The sequence below is a fragment of the Odontesthes bonariensis genome, chromosome 10, assembly GCF_027942865.1.
Source record: "Odontesthes bonariensis isolate fOdoBon6 chromosome 10, fOdoBon6.hap1, whole genome shotgun sequence".
NCBI classification, from domain to species: Eukaryota; Metazoa; Chordata; class Actinopteri; order Atheriniformes; family Atherinopsidae; genus Odontesthes; species Odontesthes bonariensis.
In genome coordinates, this window is record NC_134515.1 from 6,079,428 (window position 1) to 6,106,878 (window position 27,451).

General features: G+C 41.5%; 1 protein-coding gene across 5 annotated transcripts in view; it reads left to right on the plus strand.

Moving 5' to 3' along the window:
- The window catches only part of agrn (agrin), a 264,104-nt gene that overhangs the window by 97,907 nt on the left and 138,746 nt on the right, over positions 1 to 27,451 (plus strand). For 4 of the 5 annotated variants that reach the window (XM_075476038.1, XM_075476039.1, XM_075476040.1 and 1 more), the window contains exon 3: positions 10,341 to 10,379. In XM_075476038.1, coding sequence (XP_075332153.1) covers positions 10,341 to 10,379 — 39 coding nt within the window. Of the gene's footprint in view, positions 1 to 4,232; positions 6,380 to 10,340; positions 10,380 to 27,451 lie in introns of those variants that run through there. The other variant, XM_075476042.1, reaches the window with a different exon arrangement.

Here is a 27,451-nt window from a genome sequence, read left to right on the forward strand (position 1 = left end):
TCACGTTGTGAGTCACAGTGTGTGGAGCCCACAAAGTGTTGGAACTCAATCACTCTTACGTCACTGCTGGACAATAGTACCATCACCCACTGTGTCGGGAGGAGGGGGGGTGGTATTAATGACAAGTATCTGCTCACGGTCAACGAAAGTGCAATAATGTTATGGCGTCGGTGTCCAGGAGCATTTGAGATGAATTGGTATTTGGGAGTCTCCTGTAAAATGTCAAATCTGCATTCACAAAGAGATGATAAAAAAAAAAAAAAAACATATCATTGAACATAAGATCCCACACAAATTCCTAAGGCTACCACAATAGTTTAATGCATTAATTGTGTTCCTTATTGTCCTATAAACTGCAGCGTAGTGTTGTAGCAGCTTTGAATTGATTGATCCATTACTCAAACCAGCCATGCGCGTACAGTTACTTTCTTATTGTGAAAGAAGCATTGAATGTTTACTGAAATCAACTGTATTTCTATTCATTTCGTTGTTGTATTGATTTGGGGTTGCCATAATAACGCTTTGCTGTCAGAGAAGCATGTTGATTTCATCCTTGTGGGCCACCTCTGGCTCCTTTGCCTCTCCATCCCTGTTCAGCAGAGGTTAACGCTGTTAGCCACACACATCTGTGAGAGGCACTGACCTCTACATCGTCAAATGAGTGCTGCTCAGCTTGGAGGCCTGAGGACTGGGAAGTCTGGGAATGTGTTGGACAGTGCAACAAAGTCTGACGTATGATGATTGGAGTTAATGCCGTAGAAAGACAATTGGCCCACCTGCTAGCATCTCGCTGCTATGGCCCACTGGGTGGGGAGTCTGGGCTCCCCTCCACCGGCCCAGCTGCACAGCTCGATGCACATGAAGAATTCAACATGGCCTTTTGATGTCCACCAAATGTCCCTGAAAGTAGAATTTGTGTCCTGAATACATTGTCCGTAGAAGAATTAGACACATTTACATGAAGTGTCATACCACTGATGTTATGGCGAACAGTACACATCAGGAAATATTCATCAATAGCGCCTGTCGGGCAGAAATGAACCCACTGCAGCTGATTTCTTATCATCTATATATATTTTTACATGCATAAAAAACATAAAACACAAAATGACAAGTAATACACTTAACTGTCTTGGAAATGAGGCAGACATGAATAGTTGAGTGGGCAAGTGGACGGACTTTAGTGCATGCAATTACCAAATCTGTTCTAAATTTTAACAGACTTCATTCTTTTCATCAACATCATTAAAACACTCATTTACAATGGACAGCAGGAAAGAATGATCTCTAATGCCATTAGTGAAGGCAACAGCTTCGCTTTTGATAGCTCCAGCTTTGAAAAATGGACCGAATCCCACTCTAATGGGGTTTTAGTGTATTCATCGAAGAGAGAATGTTTTTCACACACCCTAGCAGACAAAGCTGTTGTTGATGCATTTAGCGATAGATCTTTACAGGCTGTTTTTTCCCCAACACATTATTTGATAAAAGATTCAGCTGAAGAACTACTTACTTCATGATCCGCGATCGTTCTGACAGTTCTGCCTGTTAGTCATCTTGAAAAAGTATCGTACACAGACAGAGAGACAGAAAACTAAACCTTTAATGTCATCAAAGCAGGTTGAATGGCTTTTTCTTGTATTAGATTTGTCTGGTCTGAGATACAAATGCAGAAATTAATCCACTGGGTGTTTTGTCACCTTTATGATCTTGTACAAATTAACTTTGGTGAATGAGCTCCTCTGTTAAAATGTTGCTTATGCAAATGTGCAATTCAGTTCTTTGATTGCTGCCAGCAGGAGAGAGTTCTGCAGATGATGGCTGGGTTTTGCTTTACTGCAGCAAGAGCATATGTACTGTATCGCCTGTTAAAACGTACTTAAATCATGTCAAATGTGTAGTTAGAGTTTATAGCCATTAAAGAAGTGGCACATGTAGAGCTAATGCTTTAGGTATCAGAGCATGAGTCCCATAGAGATAGTACATAGATACCATACCTGATCCCCATGGCCCTACGGCTCAAATGTAGTGTATGAGAAACAGATGACGACACAAAATGAGGGAAATTTTTTGCTATTCTTACTTTGATATTAATCTGTAAATCTCAGTGGTAAAGTCTCTTTTCTTTTCTCTCTGTTCACTCCATAATCCTTTTGGCCTTTGTGGGAAAAAATTGTCATTCTGCAAGGGCAACAACTGTTTTCTTTTAGATCAATTTGGTGAGCGCCGGCCAGCCAGAAGACCGGGATGTGCGCTGCCACTGCTCAGGCACACATTCACAAACACACACACACACACACACACACACACACACACACACACACACACACACACACACACACACACACACGCACACACACACACACACACACACACACACACACACACACACATAGTTTGATTGAATGATAACTACAAATTAGTTATTGAACATGACAAATTTCTCGCCCTCTGCATAAAGAATAGCACGCTCACGCACACATGTGCATATGCACAGACATGCTGCCTCTGCCAGACCATTAAACAAGAGAGCAGCTCCTTTGGCTCCTTAATGGAAATTGCTATTTCAAAGCATTCAGACAGAGATGTTAACCTTGTGAGATACTTGTGGCATTAAAAATTGATCAAAGCAGCTGAGCTTTGATGTCAATGGAAGATTTTATTTGGGTCGTGGCAGCAGGGAAGCTGCAAGAACGACTCCTTAGCGCCCTCTGCTGTGAGAATTTGGCACTCACTCATAACTTAAGATGATGTTTGAGGTATGCTTGTAATTATTTCATACCTTTCCTGCAACCCAAATCCAAATTGACAGCACACATGGTGATAAAGACTCAGTTAAAGATAAGACAGAAAAGAGAGGGCCAGCAAATGAGAAAGCAGCTGATTCCTTTTTTTTCTTTCTTTCGGTGAGCAAATCAATCAGGTTTTGTTGTGCAAAATGAGAGTTGATGTGGACTGTCTGGGGTATCATGTATGGAAGGATCTGAGAGAGGGGAGGTACCTCCGGGTGGCAAGATTGCTGATGAGGGGGGTGAACTTATGACCCTCAGCGGGCAGTCTAAAAACCCAGTGCCCCTCGCATTAGAGTCTCCCCCACTGAGCCCAGCTTGGGTCTGGGAATGAACTCACTGTCCAAAGAGATAAATGACTTTGGGTGGAAGCAAGATCACCAACCTGTTTGTGTGTGGTTTTTGAGATTGTGCTGTGATGTGTCCAAGTAAGTTTGTTTGTTGGCTGCCTACGAACAGAGACAAAAAGATAGAGGGAGTTATTTTGTTATGTGTATGGGCTTGTTTGTTTCATACAGAAAGTTGCAGGCGTGTACGTGCTCACACAGCTCCTGCGTGGATGCAGCCGGTGTGTGCATCAGTGTTAGTGTTTATGTGTATGAGCACATTTGTGCAAATCACAGAGTGGGGGGAGTGAATGGAAAAGATGGAGATGGAGACACAGATAGAGACAGTGAAAAACCCATAAATAATTGATGATAGATACCGCCTTGCATCTGCTGCCGTTAAGCTTCTTCAAAGTAGACATCGAATGCAGGGTCTCAGCGAGACGCATTATAACCACCCAACTATTCTGACCTCATTAACACGTTATACAAAAACAATGCATTGCTTTTGAGTTGAAGAAAAATGAACCTCTGTGAAATAAATGAAAATGTTTCAACTTTAGATCATGTGCCAGGTCTGCCGATCATTCATCTTTTGCGATATCATTTCTCCTTGTTAACGTGGATGGCATGGCCAGTTTCTCAGGCTTTCTTGGCCATATCGTTCATAAATAAGTGGGTTAAGGCTGTTTGGAGCCTCAATTCCTGACTGACTTTAATGTATTTAAGTTTGCCCCTCCTCTGCAGGCCTGTTTTTTTCTCAGTTTGCCTCATTAAATCTTTGTGGAAATTCTCCAGCTCTTGTGGAAGAGACTTTCTTTTGATTAGGCTATAAACACATGGAGGAGTTGGTTGACATCTCCCAAGTCTGTGGCCCTCTTTTGTTTTGCTGCTGCACTGTTGCTGCACCCCCTCCCTACTTTGACAGGAATCGAGTACTACTCCCCAAAGCCTTTATTCTGGCTTGTTTTCTTTTTTTTTCTCTTATTCCCTCACTCAACTCTAACCCCTCCTCCCCTCTGCCTTTGTTTAAGACAGCCCCTCATCCACTCCCCCCACGTCTCCCTCTCTCTCTCTCTCACTCTCTCGTTATGCGCTCATCCGTTCCGCCTGCTGAGGGCTGCGAGAGGAGCGCTCTGGAGGAAAGTGTTTGGGAAGCCAGTGACATGTCGCTGCTGTTTTCACCAAAAGAGAAAAAAGAGGTGGACCGAAGTGTCAGGATCGGCTTTTCCTTTTGCCAACACTCCTCCTCCCTCTCGTTTACTTTCCGTCTCTCTCGGTCTGTCCACTGACTTCTCTCATTGACTCATTCGTCCCTGCTTCAGCTGGCTCATTTGAGTGCGCTGACACTGGGACCACTACCTGCTGCCTGGGGATTAAGCACGCTATGAATGCCCGCAGCCTAATTTGTTGTTTTTGGCAGCCGATGAGTGTCGGATCCACACGGAGGAGAGGCAGGAGCTGAAATCCTCGTGGACGGGACACTGGGAGCACCTCTGGACTAACACATCCATCTGAAAAAGGGACTGGATGCATGAGGCTTGAGACGGCAAATTAGAGAACGAGAAAAAAAAAACCAGGTCAAGTTCTTTCCTGAGAGGCAAAACTGAAGTACATCACCTGAATTCTTCTTGAGGGTCAGGAAGCATTATTTGACTGAAATTTCCTTTGCATGCTGCTGACAAAAGGGGGAATAAAGCCCAGGAAATTTTTCCCTTGAACATCTTGACTGATTTCTGATCACTTTTTTCTTTAAGTTGATCCAGTCTTTGGATTTTGCTGCAAATCTGTGGCTGCTTGTTGGAGAAGACAGCTGTGGACTGACAGGCTGAGTTGGGATCGTGATCGCTTGCCTCTCTAACTTTTCTCCACTCTCCGCTGCGTCCTTTGACCTGCTTTTGGCCCCAGCGTACCAGTGGGGTTAGAGTGGGGGGGTAGCTGCTAACCCCCTCCACGAGCCTGACTTGGAATAAAGGGTATTGAACCATGGAGGAGAGACAGATGCGCTGAAGAGACGAGTAGGAAAAACAAGCCCTCTGGTTTATCGTGAGGCATTCAGCTGCTTTCCAGCCTTCCTCCTAATCACGCTACAGCAGATACAAGTTGCTCTGGTTACAGCGTCAGGTTTGGAGGGATTTTATACGATGTGGACAAGAACATAACCCAAAGAAGCCGGTCCTTTGGATACAAAGAGTTGTGTTGAGTTTAAGAAGGAGCACTGGGCTGATCATTGGTAAAAAGGAAAACAGCCACAGGGGGGCCGAAACAGATGCAACACCATCACCTCTTTAAGAAATAAATGTGTCACATGTTTTCTGCGAGCACCAGACCTCGGCTTCTTCTGGAAGGCTTTGAACAACAGAACAGAGGGATGCTGTAGGAGCCGGCATCCCCTGACCTCCTTCACATTCGACTAATTACCCGTCAGGGTCATCCTGTGGAAAAGAGCGGATTCCTTGTTTGGATTTACTCTCGGTCTGCTGTTGAAGATTTCCTTGTGGATATCTGACAATCCAAAACACCCACATCCTAACACACACATTTCTAGCTTCGGTGCATCTCACGCATAAACATGCCAAAAGCGCTCTAACGCACATTGTCAAACACATTATCACCACCCACTTAAATCCACACACATGTCTGCCTTTTAAGTATATACCACTTCATAACACACACACGTAGTTGCACATTAAATTCCCATTAGTTTGTCTTTTTTCCCAGCGGACACAGCAGTATGGAGGTTGTGTGGACAGGTGGGGGGCTGTAGGAGTCCAGTGTCTCTGTCCCCTTGTCTGCCCTTTACCCATATGGATGTTATTATCTCTAAAAATGAGCTGCTCGCAAACCACTGAAAGCTTTCTGCTGCGATTCTCTGACAGAAGCAATCACCGGATCCCTACCACGGTGCACAGCTGGAACCGCAGCTGAAACAGCCACCATCGCTCATCTTCTTTGCGTTTTATTTTTGCGTTTTCTCCATCGTCAGGCCTCACCCCACCGCCAACATTTTTTCCAACGGGTCTCTGGGCACCCCTCGGCGCACTCCTCGTCCCGTCATCTCCTCCACGCTGGAGGGGAGGGGGTCACTGGAGTGGAGCATGAGCGGGTGCCACTATCCCTCGCCACCAGCACCGGAGCAGGACCGCAGGTACCAGCACAAAGTGTCACTGGTGGTGCGCTACTTCATGATCCCCTGCAACATCTGTCTTATCCTGTTGGCCACATCCACTCTGGGCTTCGCCGTGCTCCTGTTCCTCAATAACTGTACGTCTGTTCATCTGAAGCACTTCTTTTAACTCTCTGCACTTAACTGTATTGCCCTGCATTTTCTTGAATGAATAGATTTTTCATAGCAATTGAAAATATGCCTAAATTCAAAGTATCGGTGCTGCTTTTGCCACAGAATGTAGCTGAAAAAAAATCCATACTACACAGTATTTGCATTAAATGTCCTTGTTGAAGCAAAATTCAAAACCAACAGTACACTCAAACCTCTCATGACAGCCTTATCTGCCCTTGAAGTAGGAGCATCAGGACAGATAAAGTCCCCATCCTCCTTCCTACCTTCTCTATGCAGGCTTCTAAGACTGCTTCGTATCTCTTCTGCGAAGCCGTGGCATTTACTTTGAAGTATTAAATGCCGATTAAAAGCCTTTGGTGGCTGAAAAAGTTTTGGATTTGGTTTGGAAAAGCTTGTCCCTTCTGTCATCTCCTCCCTTAGCAAAATCTCTCCATGCTATTGAAATGACAGTAACTGCTCAGTTTCTGACAGCAGTTTTGATTGTGGGTGTTGTGTGAAAGAGTTCTGAGAGGAGTTCATTTACTTTGTTTGGTTTATCTTGCATTAACATCCATGACTGGAATCACTTTCAAGTCCTGGTTCCGGTACGGAAATTAAGCTTTGTTTGTTGTTGTTTGGACAGGGACTGCATATATTAAAGATCAAAGACACAATGCCCAACTGTTTAATATTCGGAAAAAGGGCCAGTAGGTGCTTTCAAAAGCACCTTGATACATTTTTATTTATTTTTTTAGCTTTTTTCTTTTATTACACTACCAATAAACTCCGACATGTTCTGCCCTACATTTTAATACTGACTTATTCATTCTCCTCACTCCGAGAGACTTACACTAGTCTGTTTCTCACCGCTTTGCCCATTAAAACTGTGTAAAATCTTCTTAATTCTGCAAAGTGGTTACTACTATTACTTATGCAAGCCTTGTGCGTCACAATCACTTGCAGATTATAATAGGTAACTTAAATATAATAGGTAATTTGGTCATTAATTACAACCATGGTACTTTTTAAATGCTAGCTTATGTAGGTTGAAGTGGTATTCCTGCAACAATTTGAGGGAAAATTGCCCTGGGAATTCTCTTTAGCCCTGGTTGTCATTACAGGTCAACCCGTTATTGCTTGATTTCTCTCCTGCCCGATATCTAGCTTTTAACTGTTCACAGGGTAAAGTCCTCACAAAGAAGATTGCACCGGCCTGTGTTTCTCTGCCGTCTCTGTCAGTTATTCCCAGTCGCTCCAACTCGGGGGTTGCAGGTTCTTTGTAAGAGTATAGGTCATTTGTAACCTCACTGTTTCCCACTCAGTGTGAGCCAGATGGATACTGTTAGAATTAATACTGATTCAGTTAAAGCAGCTCAATCTTCACCTCTCTTATGGCCAAATGAAAAGAAATGGGGGAAAATGATGAGCTGAAAGGGGCTCTATTATGCTGCCAAGAGCCCTCACCATGTGGCCACAAGGACAGCTGGGTGGGATAGTGATAGTGCCAGTAGTGGTGATGTGTGTGTATGTGTTTGGAGGAAGGGATGTGTTAGAAGAGTCAGCGTCAGATTCACAATTTCTGTTGTCACCATATGGGACGAGGCATGTCCATACATACGCACACAGTTTGGATCCCCTCCCCCTCTAAATTCTTCTCCCTGCCGATGAAGCCCATCACACGGAGGCACACTCACTTCATCATTCTGCACAGCCATACATCAGCCACAGCTAAGGGGAAGGTGACACACATACAAAGATGTATACACACACACACCTCCTCCTGCACGTGGGTAAATGTCACTGTCGGACACTTATTGATTTGCCGAAGATATAAGGTGAATGATGGCCGTGTTGTGACATTCACACAGGCACGGGAACTCACGCAGGCTTTGCCAGGTGCAAAGGGAGATGGAAGTGGCAGATATGTTTATGGAGAGACCTTATCTTGTCCTTTCATTATGGAAATTTGAAGAAAGCGTTTAGCTACGCCCTGCATCTCGGCCCACTTTGCACTACACCTTCTCTCTCAGGCTCTTTCTGATTCACCTTGCGTGACAATACGTCTCTATCTGTTATGTTTGTTTATTCATATTTAGACACGCTTACAAAAGTAAGAAGGGGAGTACAGCCTGCCGAGGCTCCCCTTCATCCTCCTCATGCCATTTTCTTTTTCCCTCATTTTTTATGTGCATTCTTGAAATCCCTCATAGATGAAAATCAGTTACTGTCATGACTGACTGGGAAACAACTCACCTCTGTGCTCCCCCCTTTTTCTCTCTCTCTCTCTCTCTCTCTCTCTCACACACATTTTCCTCTTTCTCCCCCGAAGACCCGACTGTTGACAAGCAATTTTAAGTGAGCCTAAATTTAAAACTCAACTGTGTCTCGGGATGCCGACTGGCATCGCAGACGTCCTGAGAAAGGCTTCAGTGTAGCAGCTTGACGGGGACCCCCAAAAAAAATGTGTTAGTGGAGTAATTGATGTGATGTGTTTTATCTCCTCATTATCTCTCACAGTGTGGAGACTTTTGGAGAGATGTCTGGGCGGTGTGCAGCCGTTCTCAATGTGTATGTCGGTGTGTTTGTTCAGTTCAGGCAGCTCTGACAACTCACTGAGGCTTTGCCTAGTGAGTCACACAGCCGGGACTGCCAGAGTGCAGATGGTGGTTCAGTTGGGTCGTGCTTGGTACTCGAGTGCCCTGGTATCGGTCTACTAATTCACGGCAAACCTGTCATGTTTATGAAAGGCAGTCCATTTAGCGAAAACCCTTCAAAAATGCCTGGAGATTGGTACAATTTTATGTGAAATAAATGCAATTAACACTGCTTTTTTACACTATGTTGGTTCTACATTTGGTGCCATAATTACGTGTACAGGCACCACAGATATGGTGTTTGTATGCCCAATTATCCTACTTGATGTTTTCTCTTGACTGCCTAAATGATTAGTTGTTAATCAGTTACTCCATCCACTGAAGAACAATCTGCAGCAATTTGAAACGGCTATTTTGTATTCAGCAAAACTTTTTCTGGTTGCATCCACTGAAATGGGAACATTGGCAGCTTAATTTTGGAAATAACACTTTTTTTTTTAAATCCAATTGTTTGGGAATATGAACTATTTGAGACATCCCCTAAGGCTCTGGGAAATAGCTTTTCTTGCTATTTTTCCTGTTTAGTTGCCTAAACAATTGACCTTATGATTGAAAAATAATCCTGAGATTTAACAGCAACGAAAATGACTGTTGGCATGAATTGTTTTCTCTGCTTTTACTCAGTTTTGCCTTTAACAATACTCCCTATTTTGTTTCTCTGCTCGGGAAGGTTAAAACAAACTACATTCTTTTTCATACATTAAATGTTTCTGAGCAAGCTGATAGAGCTGCAAAGGATTCAGGTTAGATGTGACTCTCCCGCTGAGTGTTGTAGTCATTTGAAACTACAGGTTTTACATGTTTTACTGTTCCCATGACCTTACAAGCCTTATGTCATCGTCTGCTGGGTGTTGACCAGGAGAGAAGCATGATGTCATTTGTTGTATTAAGGAGAAAGATTCTGATTTATTCGGCATCTGGCTGCAAGGACCGGGAGAAGGGAACGTGTGTGTATTGTCTCACACGTTTCATCTCAGAGCAAAATCAGATCCCTGTGTTCTCAACTCACATATGCTCTTATCAAAAGTCATGCAGTTTGGTTTGGAATGATTAGACCATAGAAGCCATGAATGACAGCTCAGTGATGAAACTGATACCGCTGGAATGCACTCCTGTCCGATTAGCTCAGCTTGATCCCTGCAGGGTTGACTTCAAATGTGTTAGATTGGAAGCCCAAAGTCCAAATTTTGTCTTTTGTTACTACTCAATTCTTTGGCTTTTACCCGTGGGAAGTTGCAGAATTTCCCCCAAACTAACCTATTTCTCTCTCTTTCTCTTTTATCTCTTTCAGACAAACCGCCTCTCTTCGCCCTGACCCAGCCTCTTGATGGTAAGTCCTCGGTGGTTTCTCTCCGCTAACCTTGGTCTTCCGCTGGGTTTCTGGGGTTTGCCTGCGAATAATGACCAGAGATAGCGGATTTCTGCCTTTGAAGTGGGCAACCGTCTGTGCACTTTGCCAGATTTGGCGGCTCGTTTTTTTTTTGTCTCTACTCTGTTGGTATGGCAGGCACGTGGCCAGGTCTGCTCAGGGCTTTGATGTAAGAAGGATCTTTTGATGACTTGATTTGATCTGCACCACATGGCTTATTGGGATGATGTTCAGTATCTGCTACCACAGCAGCATTCATATCCTTCTGATAGGGTCTAATAGGATAATACACCTCCCTTTTTTCATGGGTATTCAACATTACGGTACTTTAGCCTGCTGGGGGTTTGTAGTCCAGGAGTCTGGAGCAGCACTGTCTTGCTAACTTTATATGCAGGCCAATTCATCAATTATTTAAAAAAAAGCAACAGTTTATTTACAATACTGGAGTAGTTGGCAAGCTTTGGTGGAAAACACTTGTTTTTCTTGTGTGTTTTAATTTTTTTTCTCCCCTTATGACATCCTGCGAGTTCTGAAGGTGTCGTATCACCCTGCATGTGTGCGGGCTACAAAGGCCGAGGTGTGGATGTGGGAAGCATGAAAATAAAATGTTTCTAATGATCCTGGGTCCGACTGATAAAAGGGACAAAAGGCCACAGTGTGTGCTCGCTGAATCTGTTTCTGATAATTGTTCAATCACTCACTCCATAGGCCAGCTTGTTTGGAAAAACAATTTATGTCAGCTTAAAAAATGTATCAGACGAGAGACTGTTAATGACAAATGTTATTGTCTGGCGGCGACAATAGACCGTTCACTGTCAGTGTAAAATGGCTGATGCATTTGGCTTCAACAAATAATTGTGCATGTTTGGAGCATTTATTTATTTTTTTTTAGTTCTGCCTCACCTCAAAACTGGAATTTTTTTATTCCATTTTTCGCTACATCACAAAACACTGAAGATTCAGTCGCACAGTGGGCAGGATCTCTTTGTTTTTGTTCTAATGACAGATGGAATCATCTCTATAAATGATTATCTTACAGTGAGGTCTGTGTGTGTTTGTTTTTGAAGCAATAAAATGCGACTCTCCACTTGGAAAGCAGAAACAGTATTCAAGCAGTGAAGCAGTCCATTTCTGTCTGCCATTGAATTTTCCCCTACCAAAGAAATAAGGCCCAGTTTATCGATTGAGCCACTCATTTCCCATGTATTAAATTTTTTGCTGGCTGAAGGGCACAGTTTGTTTCTGCACTAGTCAACCGTTTAAAAGCTGCTGCTAGCCCTTAATTACATTTCCAATAGTTCTGTAGGCTTTCCACCAGCAGTCTATGCTGTTTTAATATGCCAGGCAAAACAAAAAGCAAAGTCTCCAATCAGTGGGGCAAGCCTGCCCTGTGGGATGCAGTTTCTCTGGGTCATTTAACGCTGAAGAGATTAGTGAGACAATTAGAATTGGCCCAAATACGACAGTAGGCCACTTTTTGGTGACGTACAATTTCGGTAGTAGTGGAGTGGTGATTTAGAAGATGCCACCGACAAGCAGGGGGCTAATATAGCTCTGCCATTATTCAAATCTGCTCCAAAGAGCACACGACTTGTTCTACTAAACTTGTCCTCAGAGCCAAGGTCGCTGCGCTCCCCAGTACTTAATTACAGGAAATCACAGACAAGATACCAAGGACCCTGCATTTTTAAACAGCTTAGTTTGTCTCTGAAATGCCGATGATGAGATGTCCTTATTAACGCGAGGAGATTTCCATGAGGTGAAGGAGTTTGTTCTGCAAATTAGAGTGAGAGAATCTTGGGACTTGCTGCAAAAAAAATGCAGGTTTGACACAACATAAGCAAAGAGGAAACTGCCCACGCACTGCTGACAGAACCTCCCCAATGAATTGCCTATAATCACCAGTCAAAAAAGTGACAAAAGTTACAAAGCAGCTGTTAATTAGGCGCCTTCTTTGAAACGCTCAAAGAAGCGGTTGCTTGGCTCAGGCCGTAGTCATTATTGCCTGTCGTCTCCTGATAATAAGACAGTTATTGCATATTTGGTCAGAGCTAGAAAGCTCATAGAATTTGCAGCTTGACGGATTAGTATTGGACTTTGGAAATGGGGGGGTGACAAAGAGCAATGCTTGATGAATAAGATTTTGGCCCAAAGCTGGAACTGTCCCGGCAAAAAAAAAAAGAAACAGACACACTCAAGAAACAAAAAGACTGTTAAAGAATTTAGGAATTAGGCCACGATAGACATCTGTTAAGTTAATGTTCAGCTCACGGTGTGTTGGTCATTTCTGCCAAATATACGTAGTTGTAACTGAACAGAATGGAGTCACCTCTTAAACTCAGTCTCAGGGTCATTGTTCCAAAAGGAAAATCCTTTTCCAAAAGGAAAATCACAGAGAATGGCTCCCTGGAGGTATATCCTTCATTTAAACCAACTGGAGTCTTGGGTGACTAAACAAAGAACCAATCAAAATTAAATATAGGCCAGAGACCCAAAGGAAAGGAAGAGTAATGGAAGAGCAGGGCCTCAGACAGTTCAGAAGTCTCTTGTGACTCCAGCCGTCTCCGGCACCACCTGCTTGGCAAAAGCCCATTTGCTGTGAACCTTTCAATTTCCCATTTGTCACTGACACATCTCTCCAGAGGATGCTCCTCACTGACAGTCAAAATAAACTCCTGGACTGAAATGTGATCTGATCTAAGACGGTGGAATGCCTCTAAAAAAGAGATAGATAAATAGATAAAGTGCCAGTGGGCTCACTTACACTTTGGAGAGCATCACCTATAACTGACCTAACTTTTACTCAGTTCTGGGAGAATGTAGAAGTGCACAACATTCATTACCCTTCGGATTGGGGAGAAACATATTCATATAATGTGTATGTGAGTATGTAATTTATTCAGCCAAAGCCTTTCCCTGTGTTCTTGACAGTAAGCCTGACTCAGAGAGAGGCAGAATTAATTATGACTCCTCGGCCTATCTTAATTAAATCTTTTCACATCATAGATTTCACACAACAGAGGCAAACTATCTACCTCATCTTTTAGCTAGAGTGGGGGGTTCTGGGTGAGAATGTCTTACATCAAGATATCAAAACGTACACTGTAAAGTTGCCTCTCCGTGGTTTGGATTTAATTGTTGCCAAGTCCAGTTTGAACAGAGGGGAGCTTGTTAGCCCGCTTTTGTAGCAGACAGCCTTGACTTTATCAGCAGAAAGTTTGTTGCACTTTCAAAATACACAGTGCTTTCAAACTGCACAGCTGAACTTTGTATCCTCAACTTTGCCTGTCTTGTTTCATGTCAGTGGACTCAACATTTGCCATCTTTATTGTGCTATGTTGAAGGTGACTTGAGGCTAGAAATAAAGTAAAAAGTGGGATCTATTTCTCATGGATTCTTATAAAGGTTAACTCTTTGCAACTACAGGAGTCCCCTGCTGGCCATTTGGAAGAAGGCACGTTGAAGAGCTATTTGCATTAGCTTTGCTTTTCAAACATGGAGGCTACGTCTATTATCTGTACACAGTTGCCACTCAGGCTTGCCTCGCCTCGCCTCACCTCAATTCACCCAGTATTGATCTGCCAAGATATCTTTGAGGCAGCTGTCCAAAGAGAGAAAAACAACATTAGCCAGTAAGGAGAGAACAACTGTGTGGGTGAGAGCTGTAAAGTGCAGCACTGTTTGCTTTTGACACCTTGACAAAGTGGGATTGTTTATGTCGTCAACAATACAGGTTTTCTTTGAAGTGTCCCACAACTTTTGAGAAAACTTGACCAATTGATAAATACAGGTGATTCGGGGTGCTCAGGCTTTCTAAGGATGTGTGGTTATCGAATTTGAATGCGCAGGATACTGAGTTATCGGTGGCTGTGATCTGGAAACTGTCAGACAGAATCTTTGTGAGCCATGTCTGATTTAGTGGTGTGATCTTTGATCGGGAAATTTGCAAATGGCATATCAGCTTTGATCCTAAGAGCTTCAATAAGTGCAACTGGACTTCTTCTTAGATCTTGAAGATGTTTCACTGCGGATCCGAAAGACGACTTCACCAACTTGTTGGTGGGAATATCTGTTGTCACTGAACCACCTGACCAATATGTGACCCATACATTGGTCAGGTGGTTCAGTGACACATGTGACTTAAATGACCTGCCAAGTGTGAGCGGCCCCTCTACTTGCCGAAAGTTTCGATTACTATAATCAGGATGACTGAAAACCTACACCAACATATCAGCTTTAACTGAGCTCGTCTTGCTTTAAATATACACGTGAAGCATTAATTCATTGGGGTTTTTTGTAGTGCAGCCTTCAACTCAAATGTCACTCACAAATATAAGAGTGGGGAAAAAAGCTGTGACAGTTTATCTTTTTATGTTGCTTAGTTATTTAGATTGAATTCATCCAAACTACGTGTGATTGAACTTCCTTGTTCTCACAAGAGTAAAAGAGATTAGAAAATGAAAAATGGAAAATAAAATAATTTCCATTTTACTTGAAATGAAGTCAAAGGAATAGGATCAGCGGGATAAATAAAACCTGTTTGAGTATATGAATCCACTGGAGGCAATCTCTAGCTGCTTATTGGAGCCTTTATCACTTAGCATGGTGGTGCAGTTCAGCTCTTTCTTATATAATGGAGGTAATTTGCATGTAGAACTGCCTGATGTCACTTTAAATGAGCTCTATGTGTTCCTTGCATGTTGATGGTGTGACTGTACAACAGCAGTGAAAGCTGTGTTTCTGATTTACACAGCAGCAATTTATTTTAAACCAGGGCTCCTTCGTGGCTCCACTTTAAGCTGTGATCGACAGGCACTAATTTAATTGTTGGGTGGCGATGTCAGAAAATAACTGCACTGGCACGTGTAACCAATGCGATGAATTTCATTGTCAGGTTGTTAATTAGGCAAAAAATAAGTGGCATGCCGTGTCAGCGTGCTTCTGAACAGTAGAGCACTGTGGTATCCTTTTATTAGTCCCACAGTCACTGTTTCCAAATTAAGAAACGCAAATCAAAGACTTGTTTTGCTCGGCACTGACAATATCTGCATGTTCACTCAGATGCTGTTATGCTTTACTTTTCTGCAGAGGTAGCGTCTCGCTTTGTCCGAAACATTACACCCCTTTGCTTCTTGTTTGGGTTATTTTTTTTTTCTCCTACATAGCCAGAAACATTGTTTACAGATTGTAGTTAAACCGCAGGATGTGTGTTTCTGCCTGGGAACACACACATTCCCAGCACGTACGCACACATTAAGCAAACCCCCAATATCTGATTTTACAGTTTGCATTAACTTTTATCCAAGTACGTGTGTGTGTGCGTGCGTGTGTGTTCGCAAAGGGAATGTCGGTGTGTGTGTGCTTTGTTTTCCTGTGCGATGAGTTTGCATTAAGAAAACACAGTTACGTGTGTTCCTCTGAGACCCATGAATGGCAGGAAATGATCCATTGTGAACATCCCAACCTCAACATGACCCTGACCTGCAACCACATGCTGACACACACTCAGACATATGTGCATCTGTTAAAGGTTAGGCGCCTATCAAAGTGTAGAGTGAGCTGACCTTAGCACCTCCTCCATTTTCTGAAAAGTCAAATAGAGATATTAGTTTGTTTGTTTCCAGTAACAGTAAATTAATGGGATGCTGTCATGGCAACCTCGCATGCATCTACTTGTGGACCGATCCATGGAATCATGGTAAACAGTCTATTCATATAATACTGTGTGAGTGGTTGCTCCATCTGTAGCGAAATCTCACCCACCCTGTTGACACACACACACACACACACACACATTCAGTGGGCAGTGTTATGCCGACACTTCATGTTATCGTCATCCCTTTCGTTTGACTTCTGGACCTGGAAGCCTGACGTCAACCAGAATCTGTTTGTGTACGTGTGTTCTGGTGTGAATGTATGTGTTTCACTCCACTGGACACATGGCCCAGCAGCATGTCACTGACACCACTTACGCACTGCTAGCTTTATGTATTTATTTATTTATTTTTCATGACACACACACCCTGCAGAAAGCTGTGCTTTGGTCTGTGTGTGTGTGTTTTTCTGTACAGGCTGCCCTCTCCAGGAGCTTTAATAGGATTTATGACAGCAGAAAGCGAGACAGAGTGCAAAAGACATTGAGACAAAGAGAGAAATAAAGAGATTGAGACTGTAAGTCACTGTTATATCAATGCTTGTGCTCTGGCTTTTCTCTCAGTCTACAGAAACACATGTGGATAATATTTATATCATGTAATAAGCTGGTACATTACAGTTTGACATAAACTCAGCCAGAGGCAAATACATACTATTTTCTTTAGTCTATTGTCAAAATAGCTTCACTGTAGAGCCCTGCAGGATTTATGCTCTTTATGTATTAAGACATGAAAGCTCCTTTGGTTGGATATTGCTTGAGTTGCCCTTTTCCTGTAAATACTTTGCATTTGTGAGCACATCATAGACAAGAATAAGAAAATATGACACACATGCCCCTCAAATTATAAATACTAACTCATATATCAGTCACTGTTTAAACTAAAACCACTTTGTAATAATCTTCTATCTATGTGCGCACTGAGGAGTGAGTTGTATTCGTTAGGGCTTCGTACACAGTCCCACCAGAAAAATACAAAATGATGATAAAGTAAACGGCTGATGTTAATTAAATCTTTTTTGTCAGCATCCTAATAAAAAATGTACGTTTCGTAGCAAATTGCAAGGAGTTTACACAAAAAAGAAATTCACAAGCCACTTGAGACTGAAGTCATTGACAGAACCAGTGATATGTTAATGGTTACTAAGATCCTGACATATTTATTTCACGACCTCCAAACAAAACAGCTATATAGGTTGTTTGTTTATACCGTTAAATATGAATGGCGAATGGGGAAATACAAGTCATAGGATTATTTCCACATCAGAGCAGACATCATTCTCGAGTGTTTCCTATAAGAAGCCACAAAATCCCCATAAGGATCGAGGAGGTGGGCAGCACTTTCAGTCATCTATTTAAACGAGACAACACAGAAAACACGTAGTCAAGACCAACATATGGCAACAGCCACTTCCTGGTTGGGTTTAAGCTGTAACATCAGTGCTTTTAGGGTTAGAAAATGATCATGTTTCAGATCTATATTCACGCTTTACAATGGAATCGAGGAGGACATTTTTACAAACCACATGCAGTTGCTCTCATTTGTCGTGATTGGGGGAAGGACAGTCAAGTTAATTCTCTTGGAAACTTTCTTCCCCGAGCTCTTTGGTTCACCCATATTGCCGTCATTTTTTGTTTTAACCTTATTGGTACACTATGTATCCTCCGTATCAGCGGTAGCGTTCGATGGTAGTATTCAAGAAATCATGACTAATGAGAATTTTGTGTACTTGGGATAGTGGTAGTCCAGGGCTCCTAAATTTGAGCTGCAGACCCGAGCAATGATGATTTTAATATATGTGGATATAGAATAATGTGTCTGTCTGGCTGTTTGTCAAGAATTGAGTGATATTTTGTGCACTGCAAACAACATCAGGAGAATTAATTTCCCCCAAAGCCTGCTTTGTTTGTTTACCTTCTGTCCATTTAACTCATCATTACTCCAGTTTTTGCCATACACCTCAGGGATTGTGTGCACAAAAGAGAACAAATAGAAAGAGTGTTTAGTATTCTTTCAACCTCACACGTCCACCTGCTTTCTCATTTCCATAATGATAGAGAGAGAGAGAGAAAGGGAAGCAGAGAAATAGAAATAGAATGAAGAATTGGGGGTAATTTTAGCAATTTAGCTGTTGTATTTATTTTTTAGAGCGAAAAAAGTAGGAGGTTATTTTGTACTTTTACTGATTGTACACAGGGATTGGGTTTGTGAGCATCAATGTGTGTGCAGTTCTGTAATTTGGTTATTTGAACAGGCTTTAGGGTATGGAACTGTTAAGTTTCAGCCATCAAACATTGTGTTGAGCACAAAAACAGAGTACACTCTGAAAAATGTCAAAGGTTTCCTGTAAAAAGCCTTGTGCAGGCTGGTGTGGGCCTTTGTCTCAGCTCAGCACTCAGTAGCTTGTTTTTCCGCTGGAGTTTCATGAACTCCAGTACACTGTGTAACTCCATAATCAGGGGTTGGTGTCACTGAAGGCAAACACTGAGTGTGCGTATTATGTGTGCACTGTGTGAACTGTTGAGACTTAGGACCCTGATTTATTTAGTAAAAAAAAAGAATGTTTAGCCCAACATTTTTCAAGGTCAGTGTTAGAGGTTGCAAAAAAAATGCAACGTGATTTTTGCCTCAACATTTTTTTCCTTTTCACAGCAAAATGAATGCAACACTTAAAGGGAGGAGATTTAAAGCTGTTTAAAGATGCATTTGATTGATTTTATACATTAAGATCAGTTTATTTGTAATTACTTCACAGCTTGTGGGAGCTGGAATAAAGCGATGCTATTGTTAGTGTACTGGAAATGTAGGATTCAGCACACTTGGAGCTTGAACCATGTAGAAAATTAATATTGGATATCTTCACAACTTCTGCTGCAATTGTGATTGCTCTCTCTGTCACTCTATTACTCGTAAGCCCCACAATTTCATGGCAGTGCAACAAAAATATTACTTGAGCCCCCTAGCTATATGTATAACTTTTTGAAAAATGACACAGATCTAAGCACACATACAAGCACAGCTCTGTGAGGCTTTTTGTGTTTGTCTTTTTGATTTATGGTTCATTATGTCATATATCAAATAACTGCAAAGCATTCATATTAGTGGGAATCACACACATTAATGAAATCAACATGTGCTGCACACATGTGGGATGCCACTGCAAGTGAGCTCACGTCTCACGCTCACACTTGTAGGAGACAATGCTTCCAGTGTGAGTTCGTCCACATGTGATATGTATTAGCTGTGACATTTCCCACTAGTGTCAGACAACGCTTATCTCCCACAGCTGTCTCGTGTCACTACACAGCAAGACACTCTTCCTAAAGTAATTAATCAGTTATTCCAGGCAACCAGAAATCTGAGTAGAAAAGTTTAAAAATATATCACATTCTTTTATTTTAGTACCTTTTCAGTAATGTTATATGATTAAGAAACAGATTGATCCACTCTCATGATTTATAATCTTCAGATTAAACTTCACAGTTCTATCCTCAAGTCTCAGTGGCAGTGACAGCTGCTGCTGGAAGGAATTATGTTTTTGGGTAATGTGCTACTCAACCCCATTCTAACAAACACATCTCTCAAAAACCTTAGGGGGTTTTCTTCAAAAATTTGGCACAAACTTCCATCTCAGTATAAACTGATTTGAATCTAGTGATCAAAGGTAAATCCAGAACAAAAGAAACATGTGGCCCAAACTTAAGAAATTAAGCGAGGATAACGACAAAGAGTTTATCTGGATAAAAATGAGTAAGTGATTGAATTTTTTTAACCAGAAGGTTAAAGATCAAATCAGGACGAACATTTATGTAAACTACAGCTTTTTTTGGTTGGTAGATGGAGCTTATTTCACTTTTATTCTGTGTTAAATCGTCTATTGTAATGGTAAAATTAAAAATTAAAAAAAGAAAAAGAAAAGAAAAAAACTGTATAAATGCCATACTAGAGTGTTTAGCCTATTCTTGTATGTTATGATTTCCTCTCTTAAACACAGTCTCAATTTAATTGTTCATTGTTCAGCTTAAAACACACTAAACCGACCCCAAATGGCTGCAACTTTTAACTTTGTTTTTGTCTGCAGTAAATTTTACACAATACATATGCATGGGCTCTTGTGAATAGTAAGTATGTGTGTCTAATTTAGTCCATTAGTCCTGGATTGAGCTCACGCATGGCAGTTAGATGGATGAAATGGAGGCATAACTAAGTGCTTCTGCCGCTGTGGCAGAGCTGACAAACTGCAGCTCCGGCTCACAGGTTCTCTGACAGATTGTAATAATAGAAGTGAGGGAAGACCCAGTGGTTAGATTGTCAGTAATATGAAAAAGACTATCCTCAACATTGAGCCCAGGACTTTGACAAGACAAACAGGGGGTTCACAGGATGCCATTACGTTTAGATATGTACATTTTTTACAACATATTTCTCTTTGGCTTCTTTAGCTCTCTAGAAAAACAGTCCACAGCAATCGCTGCCCTCGAGAGAAGGTCAAAAGTTGTAACTTTGTGTACAGTTGAAAAAAAAATTCAGCATCGCTCTTGTAAAAAGGTTAAAATCAATGAGCCAACCAGGAAGACTAAGAATGTGCTTATACTTTAACGGAGGTAGCCATCTGCATTGCTGTCAGCATCCACGGGCAGGCATTTTTTCAAAGCATTTGGACAGACCTGCGGTCCTCCAACAAACAAACAGAGAGTAGGCGACAGAGACTACTTGAGCTGGGAAGGGCCGACAACAACCAATTTCACAACAAAACAGATGAATTGTCAAAAACAATGAATAGCAAAGAGGCACAAGTGCAAATCCCATGCAACAGCTACACTGGACAATCACAATTGTTCAATATTTAGTTTCACTTATTCACAAAGCAGATCTTTGTCCACTTTAACTTCTGTTATTTCCAAAGCAAAGCAAAGCTAAAGGACCAACAACAGCACCAACACAGCCAAGAGCAGGCCACATCTCAAATTGTTCCAGATATTTTTGAGACTGACCCAAAGTGGCAGCAGGACGCTATAACAGGGGTCTTCAACGTTTTTCAGGCCAGGGACCCCCAAACTTATGGAGAGTTGGAGCAGGGACCCCCCTACTATTTATATGGCATACAATTGTGTTTTATATTTAACGGTACCTAGTGCCGTGTATAAACATAGCTACTCTGTTATTGTACATTCAATATTAAGCTATTCAAATAATACACAGGTTAATAGATTCATGTTTTTATCTTAAACATGTGCAAGGTACAGGGTGGCCGCGCCACTGCCATGTATAAATAAACATCTTGCATACAACACTGAGCTAAACATGCATGTAGATGGGACAATGAATCCTCTAACCATCTGTGAATGGCACACGTTTGCACACAATTTGTGAGAAAAAACAGTTTGAAAATTTTTTTTTTTTTTTTTTTTTTTTTAAATCGTCTAATCAACCAAAGATTTCGCGACCCCCCTGCAGCACCTCCACGGACCCCCTGGGGGTCGCGGACCCCCTGTTGAAGACCTCTGCGCTATAATATGAAGACGTGGATTTTCGAAGACCTAACACAGAGGTTGCAGAAGTGTGTTTAAAACATGTAGAGGGGGAAAAAAACAGAACGGGATGAATAAAAAAAGAAGGTAAAGACAGCAATAAGGTAAAAAAAAAAAAAAGCCAATTGTCAGAAGAATATTGTGTGGGAGGGTGGAAACAGAAAAAAAAAACACCAGAAAAGAAGGAAAGGAATTAGTCTGGGAGAGTGGGAGCATAGCAGGTTGAGGAAAAGCTTAAATTCAAGCACTTTCAACATTCTCCATGCTGAGAATATTAAGTTATCATTATTCAGAAACTGACCTGAACTGAAATTTGCTTTAGATTTATCTCCACCCTCCTTCTCCTTTTTTGCCCTTCCCCTTTTACCAGAAATCCCTTCCCCTTAGCACTTAGGGCTTGCCAGCCCGGGCGGAGGACTAAGCACCTTTAGTGCAAGTGAGAATGTGCGTTTGTCAGACGTAGATAAAGAAATTTAATTAAAACAGGTTTTCCTGTTGGTGCTCACAGAGACTCGTGTCCCCTGCACTGTTTTGAGGGGTCTCAGCCAGCAGCGCTTCATCAGTAGTTCAGCTGTTAACTTTTCTACCATATCAAAGGCCATAATCAGTGATGGGTGACTTTTAATAAAGGATGAAAATCAGCTTGATTAAGCAAAGCATTGCTTGGCTCATTGTAATACATGCTCAGCTGAATTTAAATGCAGCATGTGGTCAATACATTCATGTCTACAAGGGGTGGGGATTAATCCAAGCACTCACAGCCATGCTACCCTCATCAATCCCCTGAGAGGCCATACATTTCCTCTTGTTCAAAATGAGACTTTATGTGCGAGCAGAAGCACCAAAGGGAGGGAAAAAAAAGAATGTGCAATTACCTCAGTGCCATGCTGGGTTCATCTGATGCCGTACTACGATTCAGCCACATTCCCAACCCCCAACTACTTCCATTAGACTGTAGCTCAGAGGAGCAGGGCCTGGTTTAGGTGATGATGCAAGCCTTCATTTTTCTGTTATTAAGTCAGATCATTGGGTTCTCTGGCATATTCTTTCTTCTTGTCTGTCACTAGGGATGGGAATTGTTAAGATTTTTACGATTCCAATTCCATTTTCGATTCTGCTTAACGATTCGGTTCTTTATCGGTTCCCTTATTGATTCTCATTTGGAGAAAAAGGACAACAAACCGGTCGATTAGCATCAACTTTGTTTAGTTTAGAAGTAACACGAGTCATGACCTTACAAACCCAACAACGGTGAGGTCCACATTGGTCTATCATGGCCTGGGTAATTTAACTCTTCCTGCTCTGGTGAAAGGAGAAGCTGGAGGTAGAGGTGAACTGGGGGTAGTACCACCAGCCTCTGGCTCTGAGCCAGTCAGGCTCTGTCTCTCATGATTTCATCTAAGTGTAATGCCTGAGAAGGCATTCATTTAACCTTAACCGTTACTAATAGCAGGTTTTACAATGAGGCAAATGGCCCTAACATGATAGGCAGTGTTTGTTAGTTAGTTAGGACATGCTAACGTTGCTAACGTTGCTGGGTTTAGATTCACTGACGTTAATCATTCATTCATAGTTATTGCATGTTGGTAGTATTTCCTCCTTTTGGTGAAATATTCACTTTGCAAGTTGCCCTGTTGTCGTCTTTTTTAGGGATGTGTAACCAAACTTTCGAGCGTTTGTACCGCTTGGGCGCCATGTTTACTGTTGACTGCTGGCTGCACTGGACTCGCCACGCAACGTTGCGTGTTGACGTCATTAGCGCCCACTGGAATCGATAAGGGAACCGTTTGCAAAATCGGCAAACAATTCCAAGATATTGAAACACTGGGAACCGGTTCTCAACAAGAACCGGTTTTCGATTCCCATCCCTATCTGTCACTGTGTAAAACTAGAGCTGTTTGCAGGACAGTCGGGTTCAGCGGTCCTGTTCGGTTGCACAGGTTAGGAGCTGCTACAACAAGGCAGGGCAGTGAGAGGGGCAGATGGCAACCAGTGCACACACACACACACACACATACACACACACACACACACACACACACACACACACACACACACACACACACACACACACACACACACACACCTTCTGTTCCTGGAGCAATGTTGGATTGGTCACAGTAGTCCTGCAAAACACGAGATATGGCATTGAAGATAGGAAACGCAAGCTTTAGAGACTGACAACTCACACACGTCCTCTCATATAAACACTTATACACACACTGTCATTAATATGCACCAGCACACCCTGTTGCCAACGCAGGTACACAAACAGGGATTGTTGTTTGTCAAAGGATGCGCCACAAAGCCAATTTAAGTATGAGATGATAACTAGTCTTTCCCTGCTGCTCACTCACCAAATACATTTTCTGTGCAAACTCAAACCAGCTTGGTTTAGATTTGTTCTTGCTGTACATTGGCACACATGGAGTCAACAATAGTACGTGGTGAATAATGTCTCAATCCAGGCCTGTTCACTGGAGGGTTCTCTGAAAGATCTTACTTAGTCTCTGTGAAGTAAATGATGCAAACAGCCATACATATTTAACTCTCCAAGATGCTGCTTTGAGAAACTTTAAATTTTTAAAAGTCACGACGCACAACGTTTTCCTATAAATTTACTCTTTCCTTGCTCCTGCCTGCAGTTGGTGGATTTTACATGGTAAATAATTCAGTCTGTATCTTATCATAAAAGGTTTTTCATCTGTTGTTCTGAACACAGGGGAGATGTCTGCTGTCATGCGGGAAATGATGTGTTTTACATGCAGCAAACCGAGGGAGAGCTGAGCAGCTCATACTTAACTGCAGCATTAGGTTCTCCTATGAACACTGGACCTCACAAGAAAAAAAAAAATCTTAATCTAAAGACCTTCATTAATCCCTCAATTTTAAAGCTGCTCTTGCCAAATCTGACAAAGTATGCACTCAAGCATGTATTTGCTCCTGCATAATGATCAGTTTTGTCTTAAAACAAGTATCAGCTGCAACTGGAAGTGTCGCTGATGTGATCCGGATGTGACAGGCTAAACCAAAAACAACCCTCTACACAGATTAGGAACATTTTCTGTAGGTTTGACCCATTTTTGCAGTAAAAATCTCAGCTACTATTCGTAAATTAGCTGAATTGCTTAAAAAAAAAAAATATATATATATATATCTAAGCTATTTAATTACTAGGAAGTATAGTTTTGAGAAATCCAAACTGCCGTAAATGCTGTATTCATAAGCCTGCCCATTTTTATCACAGAACACATTATGTTAATGGACAGAGGCAAGCCCTGTTCTGTCAAATAGCTGCTGCTTTTAGAGGGAGTGTTCAGGTTCATCAAGTTTTAATGAGCCAGGAGAGAAATCAGCAGAGACACTGCACTCTTCTCTTTACCCCAACACACTCTTCTTAACTCCGTGCAGCACATAGGTACAGCAGAACTGTCAGTTGTTTAATTTTTCAACAGCCCTCCTTTATGTAAGAGATGGCTTTCAGTGCAGATTAATCAGCTAAATTTACATGAGAAAAAAAAAACTAAAACTGGATTATCACTGTAATTAATGTCTTTTTTTTCTTTCTTTCAAACAATGGAGACTGTGCAGATGAAATATCAAATCTCAGTTGATGGTCTTATTTCCTCTTGCCCCTTTTTCTGTCTTGAATTGTGTATTCACTGATATTTCTCTGGAGATATTTCTTGAAAGATTTATGATTCAAGAAAAAATTAGTAAATCCTTCCAAATAAACTCGGCAATCCTAATTGAAATATATTAGGTTTAAAAAAACTGAAATTAGTTGTTAGTCGTTAATCATTGTGAACCTAAATCTTTGGTTGGCTGTTTATATACATTGCCACCATGCATCTGGTCACCAAAATTAACTCTAATTCACATTCTTAACCAGTTTTCATTAAATTGTGTTTGCTATAAATGTAAGTAACTGTTGATTACTATTTGGAAATTAAATTCAGTTGCAGTGGGTGGGTGTAATACATCTTTTACTATAAATAGTCACAATTATGTTGGCTTAGATCTCTTGACAACATTAATTAGTATTTCTTCTGTGAGTTCCTTCATATGTAAAATTCTGTACCACCTGATTGCTTGATAATGTATTATCAGGCTAATTAAATATTACTAAAGAGGGGGACACTCAGTCACTTCATCTGTGTCTTGAGACACATATAATGAGCCCACTTCTGCAGTCTGAACAGATTCCACCGTTAACACAAACATGGTCACAAACATTAGTTATCTCAAATATTTTATATTTTGTGTTTTGGCACAGAGAAAAAAACAGTACAATTTGATACCAATACATCACCAGTATGCAGGAGTAGAACTATGTTGCACCACAGTGCTCATAGTTGTGTGTCTTACATCAGGCAGCGACTGGAGGAGAAAGGGATTCCCATCATAAGCAGCTTATGAGTAGCAAATTTTAGCAATTACGGTCACATGTGAAAAAAAGAAAACTTAAAAGAGATGAAAATGTCATATGTTGTTAAATGAACACTTTACCTGACTTATTTTGGATACCAGCTTCTGCATATTGTAAATGTTTGAAGCTTGTCACGCTTCTGATTGATTTTTAGCTTGACCAGCTGCAGCTGGTGATGGCCGGTCCCGTGATTCCCCCCACCTGAATTGATTGAATTGATTTTTTTTCCCTAAAAACATACAAAGGGCTGAGAAATCCAAATTTTCTTCATTGTAACTTGATGCACCATTTGCACAGAGCCACGGACACTTGCCAACAAGCAGTGTTTATTGCGCTGGGTCAGCATTTATTTGATTTTTCCCTGTATTTATTATCCGATACATCATTTTTCATCATCATCATCATCATCATCATTACGACTTCATTTTAAGTTCAAGGGTTTTTTCAGGTTAATAAAAAATCTGTCCTTTTCTCCAATGCTCTTATATTTTTCAAGAGTAAAAAGACAAAAAGGCTCAGGACTGTTAATCAAATGCACTAAGCTTGATGTATTGTTTGTCCTTTTTTGTTTTGGTGGATTTTGAACAAATAATTACAGGAACTTGGAGCCCTTTCTTTTTTTTGCGTTCACAGTGTCAGAGAGAAAAGTTATTATTGGTCAACTTATTTTTTTGGGGGTCCTAGCAGCGAAGCTGCAGGAACCCATTGAGTTAGTAGCTTTTCCTATTATTATTAATCCGTTTCTGCTGCAATTGAAGTCTATGGCAGCCCCATGAACGCTATGGTAAAAAGTTGTGAAATTTGGCACACGTAATCAGCTAAGTGCCAAAGCCAATATCAAGAATTTTCATGCCCCAAGAGCTTACTCTCTAGCGCCACCAACACGCCAAAGTTCAAAGTGCATTCAGCCTAATAACTTTGGACTACTTGGTCCAAATTTCACAAATGAGGCATCGTTGGAATCCTTGGATCATGACGAGTCCAATGCACCCTATGACGTCAATTTGCGTATACTTAGATTTTCCGCCATTTTGAATTTTATCAAAAAGCTTAAAAAAGCATTTCAGGTCACAGTGATTGTCCAATTATCACGAGACTTGGCACATAGACTCTTAAGACCAAGCCGCACAAAAGTTATCATGTGGAATTTTTAATTAGGCTTCCAATTTTCCATAAAAGCCAATCAAACTCGAGGTTGACGCCCCCAAACCGGAAGTGAGGTCATATCTTGGCAACCATTTGATATCATGACGTCAAACTTATAACACAGACTCAAGACTGCAAAGGTAAGAGGACCAAGAAGTTTGGTGACGTTCGGCCTATAGGTGGCGCTATATGTAGCAAAAATGCATTTTTGCTCATATCTTTGGACCCCTTGGTCCACATTTCACAAATGAGGTACCAGTAGAATCCCTGGAT